The sequence below is a fragment of the Ailuropoda melanoleuca genome, chromosome 11, assembly GCF_002007445.2.
Source record: "Ailuropoda melanoleuca isolate Jingjing chromosome 11, ASM200744v2, whole genome shotgun sequence".
Lineage (NCBI taxonomy): Eukaryota > Metazoa > Chordata > Mammalia > Carnivora > Ursidae > Ailuropoda > Ailuropoda melanoleuca.
In genome coordinates, this window is record NC_048228.1 from 109,189,855 (window position 1) to 109,207,199 (window position 17,345).

General features: G+C 60.8%; 1 protein-coding gene across 1 annotated transcript; it reads left to right on the forward strand.

The window, feature by feature from the left end:
- The first annotated feature begins 2,927 nt into the window (after positions 1-2,927).
- On the forward strand, positions 2,928-13,941 carry MXD4 (MAX dimerization protein 4). The gene is made up of 5 exons (XM_011221473.3): positions 2,928-2,951; positions 3,394-3,491; positions 9,054-9,168; positions 10,117-10,279; positions 10,585-13,941. The coding sequence occupies exons 1-5, from the start codon at positions 2,928-2,930 to the stop codon at positions 10,740-10,742; spliced, it is 558 nt and encodes a 185-aa protein (XP_011219775.1). The 3' UTR covers positions 10,743-13,941.
- Positions 13,942-17,345: the final 3,404 nt, after the last annotated feature.

Consider the following 17,345-nt stretch of genomic DNA (forward strand, 5'->3'; position numbering starts at 1 on the left):
GGCGCCCCGGCGGCCAGCCTGGAGGAGGAGGCGCGCCCGGACCGCGGCCGCAGCCCCGCCCGGCAGGCCCCGCCCGCTCCGTCGCCATCTTCCCGCGGGCCGCGCCTCCTCGGCCTCTCGCGTAAACAGTGCCACGCGTACAGCGCCAGGAGCTCGGGGTCTCCTCCCGCAGCCGCTCCCGGCTCCCAAGTTGTTCTGGACTTTTTCGGGCAGGAAAAAAGTTGTCTATGGGCGCTGGCCGGTGCCCCGTGAGTCCGGGGAAACTGAGGCTCCGTGCACGGCAGCGTGGGACTGCCCGCCCTGACCACTGCTTGCAGCGGGTGGGTGGGCCGCATCTCTCGTACTGCTGGGCTGAGTACCCCCACCCCCAGGGGGGCCTGGACAAAGAAGGCACATGGAGGCCCTGCCCTGGGCCCCCACCTCTCGCACGGAATCCACCCTCCTGCCCAGTCTCCTGACATAAGTGAAACTGCAGCGACAAGTGTAGGGACCCCTTCTTTGGGACAGGAGGCCCTTTTTAAGCGGAGCCGGAAGAGGTGCAGGCCGCTGTGCAGCAGCCCTCCCCCACCCCCCGTTCCTCTGGCCTCGTTCCCAGGCTGTAGAAGCAGAAAGCTGGGGTGCGCGTCCTTGCGGTGGGACGGGGAGGACCCCAAGCTAGGGCTCCTGTGGGGTTCCATTCTCCCCGCCGCCATGAGAACACCCCTCCACCCCCGCACACCTGGCCCTGCTTGGGCCCTCTTTGGCTCTGGACCATGTCACCAGGCGGGGAGCTGGGCTTGCAGGGGGCTTCAGGGCCCCTTGGCAGAGGGTGCGGCTCATTCCTGTGGCCTACCCGTTCTTGGGAAACAGAAAGGCTGGCACAAGGACCCATCTCCTATGACGTCCTGGCGCCCTGGGCCTGGCAAGGAGTGGGTTGAGTCTCCATCTGCCCTGGCTGGACGTGGCTCCCAGTCCCAGCCCCTGGTCCCCTGCTGAGGACAGTTTGGGAAAAGATACGTGAGGGGGGCACCCCAGCCTCGGGTCTCCTCGGTGAGCTAGCCAGTCCCCCGCTGTTGGCTCTCATTGCCCCAAACGCCCAGCACCAATGAAGAACTCCGGGGCATGACCTTGGACTCCCACGGGGTACCCAAAGTCGATAACCAGAAGCCTAGCTAAGACTCTCTGGGGGCTTCTGTGTGCTGAGTGGGTTAGTGCCTGCTACTCTTCGCCCAACCCAGGACTGATGTGTTATTTTTATCCACATGTGAAGGCTGAGGAAATAGGCACAGAGGAATTGAATTACTTGCCTGGAGCCACCCTCCCATCCCTGGGACCCCTGTTCTGAGGTGGGGTCCTGGCCTTCTCCATTCTGCCATGCAGAGACCCTGAGGCCTCTGGGCAGGGCTGAGGGGGTCTCCTGGGCTGCAGCGCACCTCCCCGCTGCTCCTCCGGGCAGAGCTGGACTCTCCCAGGGACGAGGCACCTGGGGCTCACAGAGACGGCCCCCCGAGGCTGTCCTGGTCCAGGTGGGCCCAGACCAGGAACGAGGGCAGAGCAGGGCCTGGAGGATCCGGGGCCCTGACTTGGCTGGCAGGGCAGTCCCATCCTTCAAGGCTTCTGCGTCTAAACACAGTGAGGGCAAAAGGATGGGCACAGTTGGGACCAGGGTGAGGAGTGAGGAGTGGGGCAGGAGGACCCAGGAGGGGGTGCTGCACAATTGCCGGGCTCCAGGAAGGGCTTTTGGGGACTAGGATTCAGCAAGAGGGAACTGGAGCCAGCCTGCTGGGACTCAGGTCCCCCAAAAACATGACTAGAAGAGTACCTACCTGGAGGAGTTGCTGTGGGGTGTGAATCAAGTGATGCCAGAAATGTACTTAGCACAGCCCCAGCCCGGGGTCCCCCCTCTCCCCAGGCCTAAGACAGGCTGTTCTGGGACCCATGTTACAAACCTGCACAGGCTATCACAGGTGTCTGGACCAGCAGGGGCTCTGGGCCTCTTTCCGTCCTCAGCTAGCCAGGGAGTGACCCTCTCCCTCCAGGATGGGGTCTAGCCCAGACTGTGAGGGGGTGGCCAGGCACATCTCTCTACATCGAAGGACACTCTCTGATCCTTAACGTCCTTCACACATGAGCAGATCTCCAGACCCACACAGATGGACTGTGGTTCAGGCCTTAAGGAGCCTGACAGCTTTGCCCCCTTCTGGTCCTGGCCAGCCCTGGCAGAGTTTCCGAGGCTCCCTGCCCAGCTCATGTGACCAGCAGGCCCTCGAGGCTCTCCTAAAGCTGTGCAGGGAGGCCCAGGGGCTGACTGCCCTGGTGAGCAGAGGGGAGGCCTTGGGCCCCAATTGGCTCTGATGGGGCCATGAACCATGGTAGGTGGCAGAGGCGGGAAGGATGGGCAGGTGGGATGGGGACAGGAGACACCTAGTCCACAGTTCCTGGAGCAGGAGAGTGGGGGCAGGCAGGCAGAGGTCAGCAGAAGCTCCAGGAAAGAGTGAGGGGTGGGGGACACAACACTCAATCTGGGTATCCCCTGAGGTGGCCTGGGGGCCCTCTGCTCAGTGTGAGGCAGCCTGGCAGGCCTAGCAGCCTGGCTGTCCATGGGGTCCTCTCCCGGACTGGGAAGATGATCTGGAACTGGGAGATCGGCTCTACTGTGTTATTGTCCTGTAGGGCAGGTGCTTGGCCCTGCCCACCGGGGTGTCCAGACTCTGTACCCCTGTCTGGATGGGCCATGAGAGCAGGGCTTGAGCAGCAGATGGGGCCCCTGTACCCAGAGAGGCCAAGACCATGGCCCCAGAGGGAAGCGGAAGGGCCAGCCTCAGTCTCCCTCCTGTCCACTGGCCCAGGAAGCATCCAGGTCTCAGAGGCATCCTTATGCGCTGATCCCTCTTGGGCTGGGTCCGCTCTGTCCCTGGGTGTCCCCACTGGTATGATGAGCTGTGACAATGCAGATGGGAGAGCCCAACAGGGTGAGAATGGTGCTCTGGCTGGGTCAGGACCCGAGCACCCGTGTCCGTGCTCATGTGTCTGTGCTCACCTGCCGTGGGGCCTCTGTGCTTGCTCCCGTGGCTCCGAAGGCACAGCTGGCCTCCAGGAGTGGGGAGGGGCTTAGTGCCTGGGAAGCCTTGGGAGCACAGGCTAGGTCAGTCCTAGTACCTTCTGGAAGGGGTCTTGGGCCTTCCTGCTGCCTAGAGCCCCACATGCTTCACTAAGTAAGCCAGGCGGCCCTTAGGCACCCCTGGACACAGCTGCTCCTCTGTGTCTCCTGTCCTTGTCACTCAGTGCAAGGTTCCTCCCACCCCTCGCCTTCACTCAGCAGCTGCTCACCTGCCCCGGCCCTTCCCTTCCTGGGCCATCCTGGGGCCCAGACCCTCCTTGCCACCACCGGCAGGTCCCTAGGCCCCCGAGTAGAGCTGTCGTTCTTGGGCTTTGGTGATCGGGCAGCAGAGTGAGCTCTGTCTTTCTGTCTCTCTAAACAGGTCTTCACACAATGAACTAGAAAAGCACAGGTAAGTGATCCCCTGTCCCCCACTCCCAGTCACCTGTTTGAGCCGCCTAACGCATCCCACCCCACCCTTCTGCTGAGGGGATGCTGTGGCTGCACCCCCGTCACCTGACGTGTCCTGGGTGTGGCTATGCCCTTACTGGGAAGGGTCAATCTTAAGGGCAGAGTCGGGCTCTGCTCTCAGGCACTCCCATGCCGGGAGTTGGAGACAGGGGCCCAGGTGCTGCTCTTAGAAGTTCAGGGTGGGGGCGAGGGACTTGGAGCAGGACCCCCTGTGCTGTGTGACAGACAGTCCATCTAACTTGGGGCATCTGAGCCCCTTTGGGAGCAGTTCTTGAGCCCTTAGGATGCTGGCCTCCAACCAGGAGGGCTTGACCCTCTTAATCTGGGGTCCCCTGTACCCTGGGGCCTGACTTCCAAGGAGTTCCCGCTGGTCTTTTGTGGGGGCGGTGGGAAGGGCAGCCAGGCAGGATCCAGGGGAGCTCACTTCAGGCCCACCTACTGGCTGCAGGGCTGGGTCCGTGCTGGGTCCTCTGAGGAGTAGGAGGGCTTGTGGAGAGAAGTGGGAAGGGCAGCACTTTTGCCCAAGGTAGGCGCCAGGGCCCCTCTCCAGCTGACCCCAGGGTGCTGCAGGTCTGGCTCTGCGTTCAGGGGCTCCATGACCCTGGGCTTCCTCTGAAGTAGGGACAAAACACAGGCACGCTCAGCCCTGCAGACAGGGACCCTCATGGTGGATCTCAGTGGGGCGGCGGGAGCTGGGGTTGGGTACAGAGTCCCTGAAGGCAGGAGCCTTGGTGCCAGGACCAAGGGATGCCACGTGGTAGCTTTTTCCTGAGCTTTGCTCCCATCTGTGAAATGGGCCAGTTCTTGCCTCCCTTCTTGGTCAGTGTGGGAGGGGGGTTTCTGCATACAAGTTGAACTCTCAGCCTGCTCTGGGAAGGTTTGGAGCTTAGCCAGTTCTCTGTGTCCTCCCCCCGCCCCTGCTCTACGCCCACGGCAGCGCCAGTTTCCGCTCCCCTGGGATTCGGCCCTTGGCCGGGCGGGCGCTAGGCAGGGACAGGACGCTGTGTTCTCTGGAGGAGCCGTACTTCCTGGACTGGTCCTGTGTGTTTGAGGAGCTCCCGAGAGGCCATGGAGGTGGGGCAGGTGCAAGGGCCCAGAGAGCCAGGCAGGCCCTGGGGTTGCTCCCAGGCTGAAGGAGGAAGCCAGTCTTCACTGGGACCCAGGAGCCTGGAAGGGCACGTGGGGGTGTTCTGGAGAAGGCTTCCTGGGATGGTGCCTTTGAAAACAGCCCCCTAGTGGGGACAGAGGGGATAATGCTGCGGGAGGATGGGTGCCAAGGGCATGGCAGTGGAGGTGGACAAGCTGCTAGCCTTTGACCCCTACAACTGCCCCTTGACCCTGGCCTTGGCCTCTGTCATCTTCTCCCAAAGCCCGCCCTTAGGCTGGGCCTCGGGGGGGTCCTTTTGAGACACACAAGCAGGATAGATGGGTGACTGAGGTCTCTATGCACCCCCCCGCATCCCAGTGCAGGGTCCTGTTCCTGGCTGGCCAAGAGGCAGGTGTGGGCAGCCATGAAGAGCCCCTGGTAGGGACAGGGTCACGGCTGTGCCTGTGGCTGCCCAGTGCTGATGCAGGACACTGCTGGCTGCTGGCCACAGGAAGGGAAGAAGCTTTGGCTCAGTCACCCCGCCGGCCCCAGGGGTGGGGAGGGCTGGATGTCGCCTTCCCTGGAGGTGTGCCTACACTGGGCCTGTGGGGTTTCCCCTTGCCTGTTCTCTGAGCCAGCCCGGTCAGCCTGAGGCCTGCCCAGCCTGGCCCTGTTCCTCCTCCCAGTCCTCGTCCTCCCTCATGGAAGCAGCTCCTGCAGGTCTGCCGAGGCCAGTGTTCTGCCCCTGACCCCAGGCCTGGGGGCCGCAGCAGTCAGGGGTTCCTGGGCAGGTCCCTGGGCAGGATGTGCCTCCTGGCCCCGGCTCCAGGCTTTAGCCTTTGTGTGTGGAGGTAGGGAGCTCCCCCCTGCCTGGCGCAGTGGCACACGGTCCTTATAAATCTCACGACAGCTAGAAGATGCAGGTGAGTAGAAGGGACGACTGGAGCCGTGTTGCATTGCTCCCCATCCCGCCTCCTGCCCTGGGAGCCACAGTTCACCTGCAACAGCCAGGCCTGGGGGGGCTCAGAGCACGGCTGTGCAGACGCTGGGACCCTGCCCCTCCAGTGCCAGGGGACGTGGCTCGGGAGCTCTGGGTCTTCCTCCAGGGAGCGGGGGGCTTGTGGTGAGAAGCTAGGAAAGACCTGTGTCGAGAGCTGGGCCGTGGCCAGCGGCCAGACGCCGAGCTGCTGTTAGCACTAAGGAGGTGACTCCAGAGGCAGGGTCTGCCTCCTGAATCCACCAGGGTTCCTTTGGGAAGTGGTGAGTTTTCAAAGCTCCCAGGAATGCTGGGGACAGCCACGGGGCGCTGGCAGAGGGCCTGCGGCGCTGTGGCCGGCTCAGATGAGGGCTGAGCCAGAGCCCAGCACGGCCCCGGGCAGCGGGGCCTCGGCACCCCGGCACCCCCTTCTGCTCCCCGCAGCGGTGGAACGCCGGGCCCCCACAGCCGGCGCCCCCCCAGGCCGCAGTCCTGGCTGAGTGCTCCTTGGGACTCGGGCGGGCGCGTCGTCCAGGGCTCAGCACGGCACGGGTGTCGTCCAGTGGACTCTCTCTGTCCCTTGAGGGGCCTCTGCTTTAGGATTTCTAAAGCAGTCTGTCCACGTCCATCACAGACGCTCGGGGGCCCCCCTGTGCCCCACCCCAGAGAGAGCCATCCTAGGGGGCTGGGCGGCCGCGTCTGCATCCCTCCTCCTCCTCCACACGGATACTGACTTGGATAAGAATGGGACCTTGCTTTCCACAGTTTCATAACTTGACCATTCACCTGACACCACATGAGCGCCGTCCTGTGTTGGTGCCTTCGCCGCCGCTGGTGCCAGTGTCCACACGGACGTGCGCTGTGCTGCCTGCGCTCTTAGCCACGGCCTCTGCTTAACGCACGCAGCGCCCAGCGCACGTGGTCACCCTGGGGGTGGTGCGAGTGCTGGTCAAGGGTTCGAGTCGCTGCCACGGCCCTTGTTTGCTCCCCCACCCACGAGCCCACGATGTGTGGCCGGCGTACTGGCAAGCCCCCAAGCCAGCCGGGCTTGGCAGTCGGGCCAGATGACGGCCTACCTACCCCCCTTCCCGCCCTCACCAGGCTTTCGTTTCCTCGAGGGCTGTGCCGCGGACTCGGTTTTGTGTTAGCTTAGCGGTCTATGTTCTGCAACTTGCCTGTGTGTGTCCTTTGCCCATTTCCACAGTAAGATTTTCCTCCTTTTATTTTTGATGTGTATGAGCTCAAAATGTCACGAATACTAACCGTTTGTCTTTTATGTGTATTACAGATATTTTTCCACTGTTATTTGTCTTTTAGCTGTGTTTTTTCTTTCTTGTACAAATTCTCTTTCTGATTGTAAAAGTAATATGTGGTTTTTTTTTTTAGCATAGAAAGCCTGAAAATACAATAACAAAAAACAAAACCGTAAAGCCAAAGAAATAAACGTTGCCAACCGCACCACCTGGAGACGCATGCCTCCTGTCCTTCATTGTGTCCTGTTGAGTCTCTCGTGTGCGTCTGCTGTTCGAGTTTTTTAAACAATATTGGGTCCCTTGTCACGTAGATGTTTCCATACGCCGAACATTCATGATGTGAGAATGGAGACTACACTAAAATGATGGTGGTGGGATTCGGGTTACTTTCCGGTTTTTTTTTTTTTTTCCTTTCTCTTGATTTGCAGTTTCTGATTTTACACAAACGTCACGTACTGCTTATGCAAGCAGGAGATTGTAAGAATTGCCATTTGCTAGAGTGCAAACAGGAAAGGGGAACCCGCCTGTGAACTGGGTGCGGGTGGCAGGACAGTAGGGCCCGCTGAGGGACGGTGGCTCTCTGGCTGGTGAGCCCCTCCTTGAGCACAGAGCACTGTTTGCAACCCGCCCCAGTGTTCCTGGCCCTGGTTTCAGGGGGTCAGAGGGCCGGGTCCTGGAGCCCCCTGGAGGTGGGGGAGCAGAGCTTCCCAGATGCCGGTGGTCCTGCTGGCGTGCCCCCTGCCCCAGCCCGGTGTTTGTGCACAGGTGGGAGCCCTTCTCCGAAGGTCCTCCAGTCTCGAGGCAGAGCCTGGGGCTGCTCTGCACGCAGGTCCTGGCTCCATGTGGCCTCGCGGCAGAGCCTCACCTCGGTCCTGTGTCCTGGAGGTTCTTCCTAGTTCCGGCGCACCTGGATGACTTCTAGGTCCCGGGGTGCTGTGGGCTGGGGTGCTGGGTGGGGAGGTGCTCTGTCAGTGGGAGGGTGCTGTGTGGGCCTGGGTGACAGACGTAGGACCACGGGGTCCAAGTGCAGCCAGCCTTCCTCCTGCAGGGTGGGGCTGTTCTTGCTGCTCTGCCGACGGGCTTCTGCTCCGCACCTGGCTGCCCCTTCTCCCAGGCCTCGGGTGCCCCCTCAGTCCAGAAGAAATGGCCATCCCCGCCTGCTGTCCTCCCAGGCTCTGAGGCTGAGTGAGGCTAGGGATGCATGGGGACTCTCGCAGGTCGGGGATGGAGGTGAAAGCGGGGACTTGCTGAGGGAAGGGGCGTGCACCGGCCGTGGTGGCTGTCAAGGCCTCACAAAAAACCCCGGCCTCCGGGGGCTTCTCAGAGTGTCGCCTAAGCAGAGCAGTGCAGCTGGGCCTCCCGCAGAGGCAAGGAGGGTCCATCAGTGCGTGTGGCAGAGGTCCCGTGGCCTTCCCGGCGGGCAGAGTGTGCTTCGGGGGGAGCTGTGGCCACCCTGGGGGGTCTCTGCAGCCTGCCATCCCCAGAAGGGATGAGCCAGGAAAGGCAGTGTTTCTGCATGGGTGGGACCTGAGCCAGAGCCCCTCACTGGAGGCCCCCGTGCAAACAGTGCCGCCGGGTCTTATGAGGACAGTTTAGTGACAATCTGCATTCGTCTGCATGGACACAGGGACAAAATCTGGAATGAACCTGTTTCCTCTCAGGGACACCAAACTCGGGGAGGGGGGGCTGCTCCGTGGCCCTCCCTCACCCCAGTAGACTTGTGTTTCTGTGGTGACATGACCAGAGACCACCCTGAACTTGGCAAAGTGGAATGCCAGTCTTGCCTAGGGCCCCCTGGACCTCCGGGAGCAGCCCGAGCAGGGCCCTACCCTCGCCGCCCCAGGTTGTTCCCTGGCCTCCTGGACCCAACATGGAGGGTGGTGACACTAGAGTGAGCTAGGGCTCTGAGGTCATGCTGCGAGGGCTGTGCTGGGTTGGCCGGCTACCCGGGCCCGGGCCACAGGCTCTCCAGTGTCGCGGAATCCAAAAGGGGGACCAGGCTGCTCGGGGGAAGCTATCAGCCAGGCCGGGAGGGGAGCCCTGGAGAGGGACCCTCAGCAGGTCCATGCAGGAGTCTGGCTGGCCCCCTCTCTTGCCCCCAGACCTCTCAGGCCTGTTTGCTGCCACTGCTGTGGTCCCCACGGCTATGCCACCCCGGCCTGACGGTTCTGTGTCTCCTCTTTTCAGACGAGCCAAACTCAGGCTCTATCTGGAGCAGCTCAAGCAGCTGGTGCCCCTGGGCCCTGACAGTACCCGCCACACCACGCTGAGCCTCCTGAAGCGTGCCAAGGTGCACATCAAGGTGAGCAGGATGGTGCCGCCACCACGGCCACCGGTCTGCCCGGCTGCCTCCGCTGACCCCAGCCTGTCGCGTACACTCTGGGGGAGTGACCAGGGGGCCTGAGGGCAGCCACCTAGCAGGTGTCCCCTGGGGTCTCTGGTGGTAGGTGAGGGTGCTGAGGGTGGAGGAGGTCACAGGCCCATGTTGGGTTTTCTCGAGGGGGGTAGGGGGTAGCCATGCCGGGCTGGTGGAGGTGAAGGTGGGTTCCAGGTGGCCCCTAGAGCCCTGGGCTGTGAAGGAGAGGTGGGGCCAGGAAGGGCTGGATGGGAAGCAGGCCCAAGGGTGTTGGGAAGAGGGTAGAGGTGGGGTTGGTCTCCTGGGACTGAGAGAGGGGGTAGATGGAGTGGGCCATTGTCTAGGGCAGTACCCCAAGGCCTCGAGCCCGACCTGCTGGTTTGGGGGATCTCAGGACCCTTGAGCCGACCAGCATGGGTCTCGGTCCCCTCGAAGGACCCCTCAAAGGCTCCGAGCCAGCACAGGCAGGGGCACTCCCAGGCAGGGTGGCTGCAGTGTGGAGAGAGGCACAGAGCAGGCAGCTTCTCAGAGCAGAGTGCTGCCTCAGAGACAGGCAGAGGGTGAGGGGGTGTCAGGAGTATGGGGGGCCGTGGGGGCAAGACCACTGAGGGCAGGCTGTTCTCCAGGAGGCCCACACATGACTTGGCTTGGCCAAGTAGGCTTGTGGCCGTGGGTCTCCTGGAACTGATCAGCGGACTCGGACCCAGGCCTGGGAGGTGGCACGTCAGGTAACCACCTGGCAGGGTGAGGAAGGGGCTCGTCAGGCCCACGGGGCTGGTGGGGCAGGGGGTGGGGGATGAGAACCTGCCCTGCCCAGGCCTCTGTGCCCCAGTTCCTGGTCCGGGTATGGGGGACAGCCCCCCTCCCACCGCTCACAGCTGCCCCCGCCCCCAGAAACTGGAGGAGCAGGACCGCCGGGCACTGAGCATCAAGGAGCAGCTGCAGCGGGAGCACCGCTTCCTGAAACGGCGCCTGGAGCAACTGTCCATGCAGAGTCTGGAACGTGTACGCACGGACAGCACGGGTTCCGCCGTCTCCACTGACGACTCAGAGCAAGGTGGGGACGTGGGAGCAGCCTCCTGGGGTGGGGGCGGGGGGAAGCTGGGAGGGTGTGGTTGGCTGGGAGGTGGCCTGGGGGAGGGGAGGGACGACAGCAGATACCGGGCGGGCGAGCCCCGGGAGGGGGAGCGTGTGGCTGATGTGCTGGGACGAGGGCGGGGAGGCCCAGAGGGCGGCTGGCCTGTGCTCACCAAGCCGCAGGACAGGAGCCCCGTGCCTCCCCCACACCCCCACTCCCGGAGCCTCTGCTTCCTCCGTGAAGGGCACCTCAGGTTCTGACCCTGCCCCCTCCGTTCTCCCCAGAAGTGGACGTAGAGGGCATGGAGTTTGGCCCTGGTGAGCTGGACAGTGTTGGCAGCGGCAGTGACGTGGACGAGCACTACAGCCTGCAGAGCGGTGGCTGCAGCGACGGGAGCTACGGGCCCCCCTGCCGGCGGCCTGGCCGCCTCAGCCTCTCGTAGGCCCGGGGCCCTCTGCTCCTTGGCCCGCCTGCCTACCCGGCCAAGTGTGCCAGCCCTCCGGTCCTCGAAAGCCTCTCCGCGGGCCCGCTGCTGTGCCATTCTGGAAGCTCCAGCTGCCTCCCGGGGTGCCCGCCTCTGCCCACCTGCCGGTCAGGGCCCGCCGCGCCGCCCACCCCTCCCAGCTGGGCAGGGACCCCTGCAGGGAGACGGGGCCCAGCTCCCACATCCCGGAGCCCAGCGTAGCCGCCCACGGTCTGTTCTCAGATTCCTAATCATTCCAGAAGTATTAAATATCATTGCTGCAAATCTCGGCGGGCACCGTGTGAGGGGCTTAATGACCACTGCGGGGAGCTCAGACCCCAACCCTGGATCCCAGGAGGAAGGAGTGGACCGAGGAAGGAAGGAAGGCGTGGCTCTCCGTCCATCTGTCCATCTGTCTGTCAGTCCACGTAGGCTCCTGAGGCCTGGACAGAGGGACCCATGAAGGGCGGGACTCGGGTGAGCACCCTGGGGCAAGTGGGTGGAGAGGGGCCTTTGTACCCCACAGGTGTTGGGATCTAGGGCTGGGCTCCTGGGGGCAGGCCAGGCCACCCCATCCCAAGCTGGGCAGCTTCTGCTCTGTTAGATCCCTCGGATGTACACACGCACACGCCTAGGCACACACGCCCACACGCACACACGTGCACACATGCAGACACACGTGGTCACTGGACCCAGAGGGTACACGTCTGGGGGAGGTAGGCCTTCAAGGGTCATCTGGGCGCATACTGGCCCTTGGCCTCTGCCTGGCTCCTCCTCCCACCCCGGCTCACCTGCCCGGGCTGCACAGGGCAGGGGTTCTGCCTCCCAGCCGGGGCTGAGGTGCACTGGGGGCGGCAGCTTGAAGCCATGGAGTCCTCAGGAGGCTTTCTCGTCTACCTTTTAAAAAAAATAAGGCAAAAAAAAAAAAAAATTTGCTGCACTGCCCAGCAGCCCAGAACAGGGCTCCCAGGAGAGAGGCTTTTTCCCCAAAATAAGAAACATTTTTAAAAGAGAAAAAAGCTCTAAGGACTCCCTGCTAAGTGACATCAGCGTGTGCTGCCTCAATTTCCTGGACGAGATTTTTGTACTCTATTTTCCTAGCCATTGTTGTGTCCTTGTTTGCTGAGGGGTGGGAGCGACCCAGCGTCTCAGGGACTCGTCTTGTCTGTCACCGCTGTCCAAGTGTGCCTTGTGTCCCGTGTCTGGCCCCGCCCCACCCACCACCACCAGCATCTCCCTTGTGGCTCAAGGGGCACCCCTGGCCTGCCCCACAGGTGCCCTCCCAGCTTCCTCACCGCGCGGCAGCCCTTCCCAGCAGCCACAGCTTTCTGGGAGTGAGAGACTGCTGGGCCAGTCAGGGGTTGTGCGGGCAGCTCTCTGTCACCTCGCCCCCCAGTGACCCAGCACCCCCTCCCCATATCGCCCTCCCAGCTGTTGGTCAGGGCCCGCTGGGCAGCCTGGCCTCCTGGTCAGGGGCCTGCTCACCGGAGAAATAGGTTCTCACTTGTACCCAGCTTGACCCTGCCCTGCTCCCCCAGCCTGGGGCGAGAGCTCCAGATTTCAGACATTGGCAGCTGATGAAGACAGCCCTTCCCCCTGGGTAGCCGGGCTTGGGCATTAGGAGGCTTCTCCTGGCCTTCTGTTCCTGAAGGCCTTGTCCACACAGCAATATTTGGGTGGCATGCTGTGGGGCTGGCCCATGGCAGTGTCTGCTTCCCTCTCTGGTGCTTGTAACCAATTTCCAGATTGTGGGGGAAAGTTTGTGTTTATTTTTGGTCACGGCGATGGACACCCCAGGGTGGGTGGCCTACTGAGGTAGAAAGGGGTCCCTGGAAACGGCTTTGGCACAGAACCTGCCCTGTGGGGGCTCAGGATGACAAGTGGAGAGCAGGCTTGTGGGAGGCAGTTCGTGAACTGGGGACATTGTCCAAACCTTTTGCTGGTGGTTGCAAGGAAAACTCTTCTGTCAGCTTCTCCTTCCAGCCTCACTGGGGGTCTGGCGTGCCCAGAGCGGCTTCTCCTGTCTGCCTGAGCGTGCCACGGAGTGCTGCTTGTGGGCACCCAGCCCGCTCTGAGCAGGGTGGGAGTGCCTGAGTTGAAGATCCCATTGCAGCAGACACAAGTCCAGGCCCCTGGGGTTGTCTGCACTCTCAGTTAAAGCACCAGCTCCCCCAGTAGCCGGGGGCTCTGCTCCCACCCCAGCCAGCAGAGCGCTCCCTGGGTGACCAACTGTGGCCATCAGCTGACCTTCCTGGCAGCTCAACCCGTGGCTTTTCAGGCCATGGTTCCCACGTGGGCTGGGGAGTTGACCTCACTGGCCACCTAGGGGCACTGTGGTCCCAGAGGCCCTTCCCGCCACCAGCAGACAGGTGAGGGGGTGGTCCTCGGGGCCAGGGTCTGGTGCTAGGAGTTATTCACACATCCATTTTCCCCCCAACGAGCTCCCTGCCTTTTGCACAGGTTAGCTGTTGCTGGTAGGCACAGAGACCCAGCGGGGGCCTGGCTGAGGCCACGTTGGGTAACAGCATCGTTGAGTCTATAGAAAGCAGATGGGACCAGAACAGGGTTACGAGGGCGTCTGTGACCTCTATCCATACGCCCTTCCACACCTATGTGGGCCACCGTGGCCCTCAGTGGCCAGGATCCTGGAACCCCAGGCTCAGGTTTGGGTCCCCACCCTCACTGGGAGGTGACCCCATACACCAGGGCACCACTGCCCCAGTGCAGACCCAGCTGGCTGGGGAGACTGCAAGAAGGCTCCTCCTCCTGGAGCTCTGGGCCCACCTTTGTAGTTTGGGTCTTGGAGGCCCACTGCCCGAGCCCGCTCTCCTGGGCTGATGGAGCTGTGTGCCCAACCACAGCTCTCCCGTCTGCCCCAGACAATCCCCATCTGAAGTGAGCAGGCTTCCCTCACTCTCCCACCCCCTGCCTCTCTCTGGGCCAGGTAACCTGGGGTCCCTCCCCATGGCCATGTACACAGAACTCTGACCCCGGGCCACATATAGGGCAGTTTCTGTGCCAGAGTCTGGGGCTGCCCAGGGGGCCTGGTGCTGGCCAGGTCAGCGCGTCATAAGATCCTCCACTGGAGAGAATTGGGCCACCCACCTGCCTGTTCACCGGGAGGGACTGTGCTGTACCATTCTGTCTTTGTAATATAAATACAGATTTTTATACCTCACCCCTCTGGCTTCCAGTTCTTTCCGTCACCATATTTGGCTCCCCTCCCCTCAGCCTCCATAGGGAGCCTGAGCTCACTGGTGACCTTGGCCGCCTTCACCGCCCTGCCCACAGCTTCTGCTTTCAGGGAGGCCCAACAGACCGTGGTCCTTCCCCACTGCCAGCCGGCTACCACAGATATGCCACCGTCACACCTGCCTCCCTGGAGGGCCACACCTGGAGTTGAATGAAGGTGGAACCCCACCCCCGCCATCTGCCAACCAGGTGCTCTTGCTGCCTACATTCCGAACTTGCTCCTGGCCCTGGGGCTAGGGCACCATCTCATAAGGACAGCTTGGCCCTTGGGGTGGTTGGCCTTAGGGTGGAAAGCAAGTGTTCTCAGCCAGGTGCCCTTTCCACACAGCTGCTGTTGGCTGTCAGGGATGCACCTTGAGAACCTTCCTTGGACCTGTCCTCAGCATTCCCAGAATGTCCCGGGCATGGCCTCTGTCTGCTGCTGTGTAGGGTGGGGATGTGAAATGGTGTGGCCCCAGTGCAAGGCAACTAGGGGACAAAATGCTCGGGTAATGGGGAGGTGGGTAGCCAGAACAGGACTCTCCTGCCACCCCCCCCCGGCCGACAGGGCACCATGGCACACTGGAGATGGCTCAGTGAATCCCTCCAGCAAGTTCTGGGGTGTCTGGGAGAGGACCTGCAGGGGGCTCTGGGAGGAATCTGGGTCCCTCCTCCTTCCCCCAGCAGGCAGTAGCACTCTCCTCTTGAACCTGGGAGCATGTCTGGAAAACAAGGGAATTCCTACTGGGAATGCAGCTGGGACTTGGTGTGTGACTGTAAAGGAACAGCTTTTGAATTCCAAATATTGCTAGGACTTCAATTCACCACCGCCTTTCACGGACCTCACGAGGCCTCCAGCAACTGTGCTAAGCACTCTGTGAAGTTAGAGCCTGCTGTCCTCACACTGGGCCCATCTCAGAGACAGGAAATGGAGGCCCAGAGAAGGTCACCAAGTCACCCACTGAACCTGGGGGGCCTGGGACCAGACTCCCGTCCTCAGGGAATACCCTCCTGCCACCAGATTACATCTCCATATTCAGCCTGGATTACAGGCAGCACCCCTCAAGGGGGACACCTGCCTCCAGGTCAGCCCTCCTGCCCAAGCTCTTCTTGACAGGCAGAAGGACTCAGGTGGTCTTTTTGCTCCCCCACTCCCACCCCCCCCACGGCCTTCAGAATGAATCCCAGTTGCCTGCTTTCTTCCCATCTGCTCCTGGACCTTCAGTGCTTGCTTTCTACTCTCACCTTTGCTTCCCTTGCCAGCCCTCCAGCTCCAAGCTCAGCTCTGTGACCTGCTCCTATGCCCCTTCCCATTACACTTCTGCCAGGATTATGGCCCCCAAAACTGGGTGGGAAGGCCCTTTTCATGCTGTTTCCTTTCCTCCATTCCCAGTCCCTGGCTGGGCCAGGCCCCCTGTGCATGCTAGCTGCATGAGGATCTTTCCAGAATGTAAATGGGGTTATCCCTCTTGCCCGCTTAGCTCGAAGTGGCTCTCAACTACCTCCTCCGCCTGTCTTCAGGCCCTTCACGAGACCCTGAGCCCCCCTACCAGGTCCTCACTGCCCTCTTCCTCTGAGCCCTCTTACCCCAACTCTTCCCATCCCCAATCAAACTATCTTGCTGAACCCAACCTGCTCCTGACTTTTACTTCTGTTACATGAATATCAACGTGATGGACGAGAGTCACTTTCTTCCCACCCTCTTCCTCGATACCCTCTGCTTTCTTCTGACTAGGCAGGAGTAATAGTAAGAAATAGAAGTGTCACATTCTTGCTCAGCTGGAAGTTGAGAGTCACCCTGTCTCTGGTCTCTGGCCGTCCTGGCTCCTCCTGGCTCAGGGTTCTGCCCTCAAGGCGGCTCTCTGCCCCTCTAGGAGTCAGCTTGCTCCTCCCTGCATCAGTCTGTGGCTACCTCTTTGTCACTTTTGTCACTGAGAATGTCACTCCTCTGCCTGGAAAAGCCCCCTACTCCTCTCATTGCTTGAAGAATGGAGTTCTGCCAGTACTGAAAACTGAATCTAGGAATAAATTATCTTTAACATCAGACTTCCAGTTAGACATATCTAAAAACATATTGTCCAGAACCTAAAATACTTCTAGTATCAGCAGGAGAAAAGAAGATTCCTACAGGAAGAAGAGAAAACGCAATCAGCGAGCCCGCTTGCGGCTTGCAGCTATGCCAGGAGACTGAGCGCACGGCCTCCTCACGGGCTTCCTTGCCGAAGCCTCACCTGTGGGCTCCCTTCATCTTTTGAATCCTTTTAAATCCCAAAATTTTAAATGCTTTTTAAATCCCAAAGGCAACCTGAAGTGCAGGAACGCCCTAATAAATCGAGTTTTCGGAGACAGCTTCTGGGGGCTGCATGATTAAACCCGTCGTGTGTTGTTTGTACTCTGGGAGCTAATAACATTGTGATTCCTACTTTACGTTTTTATGGCCTCTCTTTTTGGCCCCATAAACATCTTTCAAACAAATAACCACGGTCAGCAATTCAAAATCATACGGAGAATTTGTGGGCTCAGGAAATGACCCAGGGGTCGCAAGGAAATGTGGGATTCTAGAATAGCTCCCTAAGCCTTCATCCTCTTGTCCCCTCCCCTCCAGTCCCACGGGGGATCTTTCCAAAAAGCAGCCCCTTTTCTTTCTTCTCCTCTTTTCCGAGTTCCTCTTCACAGTCTATAAACATCCCCAAGTTCCTCTCATCTGAAAACAAAACCAACCCAAACCCTCCCCCTACCCTACCCCACATTCCCACCCCCTCATCTCGTGTCATTCTGCTCCTCTCTCTCCCTCAATCTTTGCCTCCTCAGCAAAATGTCCTGAAGACGCTGTCGGCACAGCCTCAACTTCCTCCCTCCCAGCCGGCTCAGCTCCTAGGGGAGGGGGCATGAGTCCCCATCCCCGCCCCCAGGGCCAGTGGCCAAGGGAGTCCTCCTGGTCCATGGGCTCCAACCTTGCCTCCCAGCTCACCAGCAGGACTGTCTCCTCCCTGGTCCAGTCCCACCTTGTTTCAGGCAGGGGTACCAATCTGTGAATTTTTTCCCCTATAATGTTTGCTTTTCAGGTCATTTTAGGCTTTATTGTCTTTTAGAACAGGAAAATTTAAAAGTAAAACAAATGAAGGATTAATAAGAAGTATCTTCCACTCAAGATGAATCCGTGATTTCTGCCTTAGACCATTTTTTTCCTCTGGGTAAAAATATTGAGAAAAATTATCCAGAAAGACTTCTGCCCTTCCACTGTCGCACGAGACTAGCTCGTCTCTGACAAGCCACCTTCCGGTCATTGGATGCTGGGGGTGGACGGAGACCTGGCTATGGAGTAAGGACAGGGCCCAAACCCCCGCACAT